The sequence below is a fragment of the Thermobia domestica genome, chromosome 16, assembly GCF_964235325.1.
Source record: "Thermobia domestica chromosome 16, izTheDome1.hap1.1, whole genome shotgun sequence".
NCBI classification, from domain to species: Eukaryota; Metazoa; Arthropoda; class Insecta; order Zygentoma; family Lepismatidae; genus Thermobia; species Thermobia domestica.
In genome coordinates this window covers 87776011-87788868 of record NC_137469.1, presented here as the reverse complement: position 1 = coordinate 87788868, position 12858 = coordinate 87776011, and the positions used below count along the sequence as shown (strand labels likewise).

General features: G+C 34.8%; 1 protein-coding gene across 5 annotated transcripts in view; it reads right to left on the bottom strand.

Annotated features, from left to right (window-relative positions):
• The window catches only part of LOC145673227 (cell adhesion molecule Dscam2-like), a 510467-nt gene that overhangs the window by 51598 nt on the left and 446011 nt on the right, over nt 1-12858 (bottom strand). For all 5 annotated transcript variants that reach the window (XR_014128733.1, XR_014128732.1, XR_014128734.1 and 2 more), the window contains exons 19-20: nt 3240-3395; nt 496-613 (exon numbers count right to left, since the gene is read on the bottom strand). Coding sequence is in view for 2 of the 5 variants with exons in the window: in XM_081742719.1 (XP_081598845.1) it covers nt 496-613; nt 3240-3395 (274 nt within the window). In the remaining 3 variants the exon portion in view is untranslated. The remainder of the gene's footprint in view (nt 1-495; nt 614-3239; nt 3396-12858) is intronic.

The following is a 12858-nucleotide window of genomic DNA, read 5'->3' as shown; positions in this document are numbered from 1 at the left end:
CATCGGTGGTGTAGATGATAGGAGGTAGTGTCTTCCAACAGTAGACGTGTCTCCAGTCCCCATGAAGATACAAAAAGGAGAGCTGATCGTGCAGCCGAGGTTCTTGTCAGTTCGAGCCAGAGTAGAACGACTTATGCAGTTCAGTCTCTGAGAGGGAAGTACTCACTGTTTGCCGTCTTTCAGGAGGAAGGAAAGGCTTACACTCAGTGCTACCTGGCCATAATTCACAGGCTTTGAAGAGTTTACTATTGTCTAGCACACATATGGCTTAGGTACAATAAAATTTCCCAATTTCCCTTGTTTCACCCTAATTCAATATTATTTTACGAAAAAAATGGAGAATTAGTAACCATCGTTTCTTTCTCTCTCTCTCTCTCTCTCTCTCTTTTTTTTTTTTTTTTTTTTTTGAAAAATTAATACAGATACTCCAAGTTCTTCTTGTTGTAACAATATACAATACAATCCACAATTAATTTACTAACAGCAAGCTATTACCTACTGTACAAGTGATACTTGGTGATGATGCCGTTCTTCTCTATTGGTGGTAACCACGACACGATAAGCGAATCCGATGAACTCACAACTACCTTGATATCAGCTGGTGGTCCAGGAACTGAAACATAGGAAATAAAATAATATTGTACTAATAGCTTTGAAATTGTCCATTCTTCCATTAGTGTCGATTAAAGACTAAACTCATAATTTATATCTACATGTACTTTGTAAATTTATAAGTATGTACGTCTATTATTGCTTTGAATATTAAAATCAATATGCTTACTAATTCTTTTCGTTCCATAGTATTGATACCGCTGGACCTACGGAGTAAGTTGGGAACTTGCTTATTCCCGCTGTTTTATCAGGAGGCTGTATCCATCCGCATTTCTTCCCTAGACGACAAACTCAAATATGTAATACCCAGAATGGCCCATAAAGCAATTTTATTACACAGGGGTAAAAGTGAGCTGGGGTACGCCGTTACCCCACTTCCAAAAATATCTATGACGTCCCTTCACTTCCTAAAAAAAATACAATGAGCAACGATAGGCACGGAGAACGACATGATGTCATGCGTCCCCCTCCTTTTCAGATTTACTTTTACTCCTGGTGGTGCAACATTTGCAGTACAAGAACACACTATTCTGTTGATAGTTTTCTGTTCGTTACTTTTCAACTTACTAGCATTAATAACACCAGGCTCACATAACCTCACCTTACACGAGACTCTCATCACCATTCGTGACAACAGAATTATGGGAACTACTACTCTAGTAAAGTAGCTAATATGCTAATGAAATCAGAATCTAAAACCTGATAGTAATACCTGACATATAAGTCACATTGTATAAATACAAATGTTAATCGTTAGCTATGGTTTTTAGAAAACAGTATGTACAGTTAATAGTTAAACAAAATTTGATAACGAGTACAATCTTTAATAATTAGGATCATTATTTGAAGATATCGAAGGCAATTAATTGGCGCATATAGACTTTTTCTATTTCTTTTCTTAATCTTCACTTGCAATAGAGATCCTAGCTCATACCTATCTATCTGGAAATTTGTAATTTCACGATTCGTTGCATTCACTTTTCACATGATCACAACTTGATTTTAAAATAACTTCACGTATGTGGAAGAGTTTAAGAAGAGCTGTTACCTTATAAATTAAAATTAAAAAAAAAAAAAACGTATTTTGATATCACTTTAAAAGTATATTAAAATCATGTAGAAATTTATTCTTTTAAAGTTTTTAGAGAAATAAAAACATATTCCGAAATAATATTTTAATATGCATTTCCTAAGTATTTCAAATAATCTTTTTTTAAAGTTTGATAACACGATTTAATGCACTATGCTATAACTATTTGCCTTAATACATCCACACTGATGTATTCGGTCAACCAAGTAACTAGGCTAGTTGAAGCCCGGGGCAAGTTCGCCCTAACGCCCCCCTGACCAACCAAACCACAACGTTCTCTCAAATATTTGCCAAATTTTGCGCCCTCCCAATCTGGCGCCCGAGGCACAAACCCCGTTTGCCCCACCCTAGTTACGTCACTGTATTCGGTAAACCGTCTACTTACCAAACACACATTACACGCCCGTTTTATCCGGAATTTATTTTCTCATCTACTCTAGTTTCAAAACAGTTCTTGGATTTTCTCAGGGTCTAACAAATTGTCAGACCCTGAGAAACATTGTCAACCTAACAATCTCAGAAACATTGTAGATAAGGACGGCCAGAGTGTTGTACTAATTTCATAACTTCCTGTACATGTTGAAGGCAAGGGTAATATGGAGCTTTCCCTTGGCATTACTTATGGGCCATGTGGGCCTATCTTAAGTGAAGTGCTCACTATACCATTTATAACTATTTAATTAGGAAGAAAATGAAATTTAACAATTCTTCGATTATAATTATTTATTGAAATTCTAAATTCCAAGATATTTAAATATTTGAAAATCCACATTTATGGAATTATTACATACTACAAGCATGTCGACCTGTTGTACTCCTCCCACGACCTCCACCTTGCACGCATACAGCCGTGCTTTCGGTCACAGCAGCTTTCTTCAATCAGGAAATAACATGTGCTACTCCCATCACACGTGCAACCTCTGTAACACTTTGATCTGCCTCAAGACGACCACCTGTTCCTGCACGATTATCATCACTGAGATGAACCCTTTGTGCCATTTTCCAACAGACCAATTAGCTTGCACTACAGTATCGTACTCACAACAGCGGCTGTCGTGAGTGGCCGTGTCTTTTGCGTGCAACTTTCTGAATCAGTATCAGTCTGGCCGTTGTTCGTGAGCGGAAACCTCGCATAGCCCGGTTGCCTCTCCTCGTGGACGCCATAGCTCACTAGTGCCTTCTACTGATATATTTATGCCACTACATGGCGACGAAGCCGCGTTCTCAAAATTTATGACTGAAAATGTGTTTTATCCCTAGTAATTGCCAACCAGTGTAAAATTCGAAAGTGCCACAATGAGGTCAAGAAATGACTAGATATTTTGAAACACATGTAAAAATTGTAAAACTGAAGATTCTTTAGAAATCATATAGAATAAACTTAAAACTATTTGCTTAAAATAAACTTTAAAACCTACATATATATCTTTGTAATCTTTATTATCAAAACTGAAAATTGTCTTCGTACTACGATATCTACGATCATGTAGTAGTTTATAATTGTCGCGGTATATATGTTGCATAATGGAATACATACCGTCTTCATCTGTTCTGCAAAAAATAACTCTACTGGGCATGCCATCTCCGACAGAAGTATAGGACAACACGTGGACGCTGTAGTTTGTAAACTTCCTTAAACCATTCAATACAGTTGTCAATGCAGTTGTCTTTTTTGATTCTAGATGTTCATCTCCTGAAAGTCAAACAAATACATTAGGAAAAGTCTTAAAAATAGAAATCTAAAATAAAAGGGGCTTTGAGTATATTGCCAACCGTAACTATGTGCAGAGTTACAGTTATAAGGTTTTTGATGAATTACAAAATATATCTGGAAATATTCAGCACCAGTTTTATAAAAGGGCACACTGGGTACGGTATGAACCCTGGAGTGCAACATCCATAGAAAGAAAAAACGAGGGAAAAGAAGAGTAAAACAAAATAGGATCTTTAACTAAAGTTTTAATAAATGTTTTAATCGCTATTATTCATAACAATGTATTCTTACCAGCAACGAAAACGAGGGCGTGATGGATTTTATCTCTGTATAGTGAGGGTGCGGCAACTTGATCCTGGACTAATGATTGGTGCATAATTTATCTTACTAGAATCAGGGCGTACAAGTGAGGGGAAACGTGGGGGACGCCGTTGCCCCACCTCCAAAAAAGTATGTACGGCATCCCACAGTTCCTACAAAATTATAATGGACAAAGATAGGCAGGGGGACGTCGTGATGTCATGCCGCTACCTACCACCCCCCTACCTTTTAGATCCACTTTTATCCCTGACTAGAATACACTTACGACTTATCTTTCGTCCCCTCTATTGTTTTTCCCACAAGTACTTGCTGTTTTCATAGGAAAAAGGTCTGTGATACCATTAAAAAGTTAAATATATATTTTTGCAGTCGCTACGTGAATTGAGGTTTCCTCTTTTATGGATGCGCCTTGCCAATGCAGAAGAAAGGGAGTCTATAGGCTGTGAATAGTGGAAAGACCGTTTGCAGTCCATTTATATTTCCCATGTTGGCTGAACTGGTCTGAATTAATTTACCAGTTTTGTGTGTAATGATAGTTTTTTAATGTTGAAGCTTACAACATTAATACTAACTAATAAAATAGGTGTAAGTCATGGTTTGAAGATTCCCCATTAGATGCAGTGACAAGAAAGAATCAAGCAATTAACACTCAACATTGCACGAAATTAAGCACAAAAAGTACGTGGAGTGTGACTCGACATCGAACTGGACTGGTGTGGAAAAATGTCGAGTCCCACTCGACAAAGGGTCGCAAAGGGTTAACGGTGAAATCCGTTCCGAAGCACAAGTATTATATATATCATGAGCTTAACCTGCGTCTTAAAACATGCTTTTGATCATCGTTGGTGGTTGCTCACAGTGACCCAGGGCGATGTCAAGTCCGAGCCTGCCAAAACTTTATATAAAGTCAGACTGCATAATATAGAAACAACATTAACTGTACAAGCGAATGCCTATGAAGTAAAGCCATAACTACGTGTTCTTGTGAGAATGTCTCCTTAATCTATCCCATCATTTCATTTCTTCAATTCCCAGATTTTATTATACTTCTGTGAGTTACATGGGAAAGAAACTGAAAACCTTATAAATGCTCTACGGTTTAAGGGTTCTACTAGCTACCTTGGTAAGTGAGGTGGAATCTCCCTCTGGGAAGAAAACGGAGACGAGAAAGACATAACAATATATTCTAAAACGCATCATTGAAATTGGAATAACTCATTGAGTTAATCTATGGTGCTACCTGCTTCCTGAAGTAAGAAAGACCATGCAAGAGATTATAACAAATACATATATTGCTTCAAGAATGTATAGAACAGTCATTTTTTCTAAAATCTCGGTTAAATCTTTAACCAATGTGTATTTTCTTTGAGTATAATATCTGTACGTCCGAGATTCTAAATTCATTCCTTTGAGCAAAACTTTCTTTTGGCGACAGAATAGGTAAGTCTAATTTGACGTGGTACACAACACCGTGGTAAAGAATTTATCAAGATTACTTTTTCTTAAAAAAAGTAAAAAAAAAAAACTTTCAAATTATTGAAAATACACAATAACAAGAGAGATTAAAAAATTCGTCCTGAAACTAAACTTCTAAACTTACACAAACTACGCTGCGGCTTATAATAGTAGTTAACCAGTTAAGAATAAGGGTCACGACGCACAGGAAGGATGTTTGGATAAAGTTGCATTTTTCTAGAAAACAAGTTTTTGAATCATAACTCTGAAACAAAACTGTACTGCATACTACAGGGTGTCCAATATACAATGCAGCCAGGAGTTTGGGATAGTAGAACTTTTGAACCTGAAGTGATGTACAAATAATGGTTAAACCAAAATGTAACTTTGTTCATGCATATATTTTTAAACTAGGAAGTAACGATTGAAGTATATTAGAAACCACACAGTGTTGCCAGATGTAGCCGAAGGTGTAAATCAATTTTTATGCAAACCATGTAAATTGACTCATAACTCATACGTATGGATGTTCTGTCATTAATTTTTAGTTTGTTTACTTGGAGTAGCTTACAAACTATGGAACAGAATTTTTTTTTATCTCCACCGATAACTAATCGGATGAGGCCTCTGTAAGGAGGAATTAGAGAAATTGTAGTTTTCATAAATTAACAGTCTGAATTGGCAACATTGCTGATGTTTCAGTGCATCGAAAGGTGTATTAAGAATTTGTCTACATTATGCAATTCCTGAAAACAACGAAAAAGAAACTTTGAAATTATTATGATAAAACTTTTACTTACATGCACCCGACAACACTGCTAATTCATTTCTATGGGGCTACTTAAAGCTAAAGGTATACAAGAACAATTCTCGAACTATACAAGACCTAGAAACAAGCATTAGCAGTGCCATTGAGAACATTAATATTTCTACTCTTCGTAAAGTTGCTGCCAACACGGTGAAAGTGTGAACCAGTGTTTGAATCAAATCAGAGGCACTTCCAGCATCTGCTGTAGAGCTGATAACTCATTGCGTGGTAGTAGCACTGTTCCGGGAGCATGTAAGTAAAAGTTTTATCATGATAATTTCAAAGTTTTTCTTTTTCATTGCTTTCAGAATTACATAATGTAGACAGATCCTTAACGCATCTTTTGATGTACTGAAACACCAGCAATGTTGCCAATTCAGAGTGTTAATTTATGAAAACTACGATTTCCCTAGTTCCTCCTTACAGAGGCCTCATCCGATTAGTTACCGGTGAAAATATAAAAAAAAAATCTTTTTTCTGCGTCATAGTTTCCAAGCTACTCCAACTAAACAAACTGAAAATTAACGACAGAACATCCATACGTATGAGTTACGAGTCAATTTACATGGTTTGCAAAAAATTGATTTACACCTTCAGCTACATCTGGCAACACTGTGTGGTTCCTACTGTACTTCAATCGTTGCTTCCTAGTTTAAAAATATATGCATGAACGAAGCTTCATTTTAGTATAACCATTATTTGTGTGTCGCTTCAGGTTTAAAAGTTCTACTATCTCAAACTTCGGGTTGCATTGTATATTGGACACCATGTGTTACATATAACTTTATTAAGGGAATCAAAGCCACTTACAGACCAAATTTTATCAAAATTGGATTAGTTTCTAAAAAGTAAACATAACTTAATGCGATTATTCTATTTTAACCTCTCTGAGGGTTTCGATGTACGTGCGTATGTCCAGTGCGTACATTTTCAACGCACGCTTATCTCAGAGATTCGACGTACACACGTACGGATTGTGTAGCTCCACAGCAATGACTGGGATGTTGAAATAGCAGGAATATTAACGAACCACTTATTGACACCTACTTAACAACGGCTGTCCGACAATTATTCTCTTCAAGCTTTGATCATCTACATGGCTATAATTCAAATTAAGCCAGCGATCAAGTCAATCTTAACGCGCTATACAGCATGTTGAAAATTCTGTCAAGCATTAAGCATTCTATTAGCCAATACGTAAATCTTTTGGAATCAAACAGGTTGTGTAGATCACATAGACTCTGTTTCTTACTACCATTTATCAAATTTTTTCAATATCATGTGATAAGTTACTGAAAAATCCAGCTTTAATAATTCCGAGAGAAATGCTAATTTTTGTGGTCCATAAACAAGTTCTTCTCGAAAAGTGTTTTATATGGGAAATTGCCTGAAATTGACCTCGAAATTAGTGATAGTGACGCGGATTGTGAACAAGAAGTGATATCACAAGAAATAAGTGATAATGGTACAGATGATAATGTGTGTAAATATCATATAGACCCAATAATACCTTATACCGATCGTAGGTGTAAAGTAGTATGTAGTATGTTTTGAGACGTGCTTCAATACCTTTCATACTACAGTATTGAACTTCAAAATAGGTAGCCATCAGTTTACAGTTTTGATATACATTTGTGGATATACACAGCAGTAAATTTTACTATGTTACACAAAACATTCATAATTCTAAATGTAGCCGTTTTAGAAACATAAAGAAGTAGTTGCATGCTGATCTAGATTCAAACATTCACTTGATAGCTCTCAGCGAGACACTTAATTTAAGCATAGACATAACAAGTAAAACATGACGCTCCAAATTTCTATAAGAAATTTGGTTTAAATCGGATGAGTTCAATATCACGTACGTTATTATTGCTCTTACGATTGATTTTTTAAAAGGAAAAAAGTTAAAATGAAGGACCAAAAGTTCTGAATGGACACGCAAAACTTATATTCAGCGTATATTTAGAAAAGCTACCTAACATTTTAACGGATTAAAATTAAAAATTAAGGCTATGAAAAAATAACTAATTTTAAAAATAACGTTTAAAATGTTTAATCCTTACCAGTTTATTTGACGATTATTATCAATTATAAATTAACTCCTGAAAAAATATTCAATTAAATTAAAAATTAACAAAATTATTATTAGATTACTTTAATTATTGATTTTAATTATTGATTTAATTTAATTCATAAAAACTTCATTTTAAAGGATGAAAAGCTTGCCTTTTACAACTTTCTTACATAAGTTAATTGTGAAATGATAGAAAGCAGATTCAAGGGCACTTCCAAAGTCAGTGATCTCAAATTTCCACTTCGTCATGTTTTCACAAATATAGAAAATTCGCCTTTACATAAATTAACTTTTCAAAATTGATGAGTATAGCACTAAATTTACTTAAATATATCATGAATGTTTTTAAAGTACAGTTTCATTCCCATCCGAAGATGGGTGAGCCGCAGACAATAACGCCTTCTCTGAGGCCACGAGCATCAATTTATTTGTAGGTCTATTTGGAGATGGGTATCACGATTTTATTTATTTATTGCATTTTTATTTACGCATGCATAAGAAGGTCTTAGCGTATCATGTAATGTAAATGATGAAGTGAAAAGTGCAGCTAACAGAACACAAGGACGTAGGATGTTAGTTGTGACGAGGGTGCTAATTTTCTACTATGGGGCTACTCAGAGCGGGTTTAGACACTTGGACCATTGTTTGATAACTACAAAAGGGTACATTGATGAAATTACATACACTGGACGAAGAATGGCGACAATAAATGCGATAATGGGGATTATAAGAGAACAGCGGTTTGATCACGTTCGTGGAATTGGTGAATAAGCATAACGTGGTAAAGTTGGTGTCTTGTCTAAGAGTTAATAAAGAATCGAATGATCGTTTGATATGTGGGATTGAATGTAGCGAGAGCGGAAAGTGAACAGATAACGTGAAAGTGTTGGTATTGTTGTACAACGGTAGATCTCAGGAGTCGGAGTGTGTGGCGGCATTGAATAAGCTAGGCGTAATTCCTGTAGTTGTCATAAAATTTTTGTGTAGTTGATAACCAGGCAACATGTTCATGGGTAAGAGCAGGATGAACAAAAACTTTATATGTATAAAGAATGAGTTCGATGTTAAGATCCCAATTAATGCCTTTCAAACTGTGCAACAAGTTGATCCGACGGCGAATATTAGCTTATAAATTAGAAAGATGGGCTTTCCAAGAGAGATGTTTGTCGAAAGTGACACCAAAGTACTTCACACTGTTTTGTAAGGATATTGGCGAGTCTAGTAATGTAAGATGTAAACGTTCCGGATTTCCTGTTAAGCAGGACTTGTTGCGCTTAATTTCAAATAACGTCATTTGTGTTTAGATAGATTTAATTTAAGTTTCCATTTGAGACACCAACTAACAAGTTTATCAATTGTTGGTTACAATGCTGCGTATTTTCGGTCTACTGAGGAACACAAATCGAGATATGCCGTATCATCAGCATAATAGTGGTGACAAAATACAACCTTGGGGTACTCCAGACCGTGGGATCAGAGTTGTCAACCCCAGAGAACAAAATTATCGATTTTCATCTTTAAAATTATCGTATATTACAAAAAAATATCGTATATTTGTTATGCACGTGATCATTGTAGAAACGAGTGTAATATTGGTAATAATAACAATAATATATAATAAACTTACCTAGTAATCTTCAGTTTTGAACTCGAAATTGGTGTCACTGTCCTATCCATTATTTAATCCTTATTAACACTATTCTAAACAACAACAATTTTTCCACCTCTTCGTAAACGTAATTGAATTTTAAAAAAATGATGCAGAGTTGCCATTTTCCATTTCTCAAATCGTTATTGATTTATTTTAGTGGGAATGATCGTTAAAAACCTCGATGTGTATGTTCTATAATTATATAATGCACATCTACAATTTATTTGCATTCAAAAACTGCAAAAATAAAAGTGTGCGTTCTAAAATTGTCATATATTCACCTATTATCACAAAAGCATTATAGCATTAAGGTTTAAATTATCGTATATCAAGATAAATTATTGTAAGGTTGGCAAGCCGACATGCATAAAGTAATAATATAGTATAAGAGGTTTCAACTGCTCTTCCCGCTGAAACTGTGGAGACTGTAGCGCCGCCACAAAAGTAAGTTGGATACTACGAACTACTAAAAGCAAGAACGAATCAAATCATTCAGAGCGCGTGAGTCTGATAGAATTAGCCACTTAGCGACTGCCAGTAGCAGACGATGCAGTTAGTTACAACTCTAGCCGGTAGTGTCGCAGAGTCACTTTTATTGCATTGTGGGAACGATTTAATTTTCCATTAGAAATATAGGAAGTGGTTAATCAGGGTAATCAGTGCCTGCGTGTGAGATGAAGTGATGTAATTGTGCCTGATTTCTTTGTATGAAAGTTGATTATGAAGAAAACCTTGAGATTACAGGATATAGACTTTTTCAACGGAAGTTAGAGAACATCTATTGATATACGAAGTTCATAATGAATTAATATGCAGAAACTGCAGAAAATCCGATTACTTGAACTTTCTCTTTAAAATGCTTTCTTTGTTCTTGAGATCAGTCAACTTTCGTTTTCAATAGTTTAAATTCCATAGCTTTAAAGTAAAATAAAATTATTTCGCATTCAATCGTATTTACTTATATCGAACTGAAGTTAAGTGCCATCTAATTCCAATAATAACTAACAATAAATTACCGAGTAATAAGAGTATTTAAAAGACGACTTGAGTGAGTGTGTTACTGACTGACTAATCATCACCCAGGCCAAATCGATTAAACTAGAAAGTTGAAATTTTGACAGTGCACAGGATTTGTGATGCAATATCACTAAGGAAACATTTTTAGAAATTCTACGAGGAAGGGGGAGAAATGGGATAGCAATTGTTATAGTATATTTATTGTCCATATCTAAGAATCTCTAGGCGGTAGAAACATGAAATTTTGTTATGGCTTCCCATTTAAAATAATTAAGATATGAATTTCGCCGTTTTTTCATTTCTCCTAGAAGGGAAGAAGAGAGTTGGGTTACAATTATTATAATAGGATGGCCATATCTCGAAATCCCTTAATGTTAGAGATACGTAATTTGGTATTTAGACTTGTTATTTAAAATATTTAAAGACGTGTTTAAGCAGTTTTAATTTTTTCTCTAGAAGGGACAAAAAATGGTGGAAATAAAAATGGGAGTTACAATTATTGTAATAAATCACCGTATCTCGAAATCCCATAAGGTTAAACATATGGAAATTGACATGTTCGCTTTTAATTTTAAATAATGAAAGATATGTTATAGCTATATTTGGTGTTTCCCTTAGAAGGGAAGAAAAGGTGTAGGGATTGCAATCGTTGTAATAAAATGGCCATATTTCGAAATCCCTCAAGACATGTTAGTGATATGTATGAAACTTGGTATATAAACTCCTTATTCAAAATAAGTGGGCATATGTCACAGCGTTTACGAAAATTCTGTCACACTGTTTCCGAGAATTCTACTTTTAACGATAGAACGGGGTCAATTTCTATTTATTTTTCAATATATAAAAATGACTGAGTTTGTCAGTCTCATCATTACGGGAAAACGGGTGAACCATTTGAAATGATTTTTTTTAAAAACACAATTAGTACTTCAGCTTACATGGGTTATCATCATTTCGCTTTGATTAAAATAGTATTATAAGGGAAAAAAATAAATTTTCGCAAAGAATAATGTCATAAACGATTCTTGCCATGCGAAGAAAGGAAGCAAAGGCAGAAATGAAGTGCGAGCCGTAGACCGACAAACACGGGATCTGCGCGCGAAGTCCCCAGGTAGCTGAAGGCTAGTGAATTATATGAAAATGAAAATGATCTTGTGGGTCATCGAGTCACGGGTAAACAGTTAAACCGTTTGAAATGAATTTTTGGGTATATAGTCATCAACTGCCTCAAACTGTTTCTTATCATGTTACTTTGATTAAAATAAATATATCCTAAGGATGTCATAATTTATGTGAATTCCCACTGAGTATTCGGCACATTCTTGTCGAATGTCCTGAAAGAATGTCATGGATTGCCTTGTACACTTATTCGTGTTGGAGAATGATATTAGCATTGTTAGCCGGTACTTCAGTTTGTTCATCGTTCTCACTCACATTCTCTGAGCTATTTAAGTATTTAGTTCCTTTTTCTATCACTGCTATACTTTTATATTTTCTTCTAACTTTTTATTGTTTTTCTATATATTGTTACTTTTATGTATTTCATTTTATATATTTATTGTTTTATCTTCTGACTTTTTTTAAAAAAATATTTTTACTTTAGCAGCGCTGTTTTATTCTCTCTTAGTATATTCTTTGCAGTTTTTCTTCTTTGTTATTATTGTTGCAGTCTGTGTTGGAGCTGCCATATAAATCGTGAGTGGGCCCCATTGTCTCGACGCAGACATCCTCATTATTCCCCTAATCAATCAAAATGTGCGAAAAACTTACTATCTCATGATCCCGTAAAGTTAGAAGATTGAGTTCAGTATATTGTCTCTTCATTAAAATATAAACGCATAAATCCGAGGAGTTTTGAAAATTCTAATTTTAGAGGGGACGAAGGAGACATTTTCTGTAATTTCTTTCTCCATGTAGAAAGTGATGTTACCTGTTGCTTGTGATTGTATCATAAGGATACGGTTGAACAGTTTGAAATTAATTTTTTGACATTTAGTTAAGTATCTGTCTCAACGTAAATTTTCATCATGTTACTTTAATTGAAAAGCGTATCCTAAGAGGGAACAGTGAGAATTTAGAATTTATGCCAAAAATACAATATTTTACGAGACAA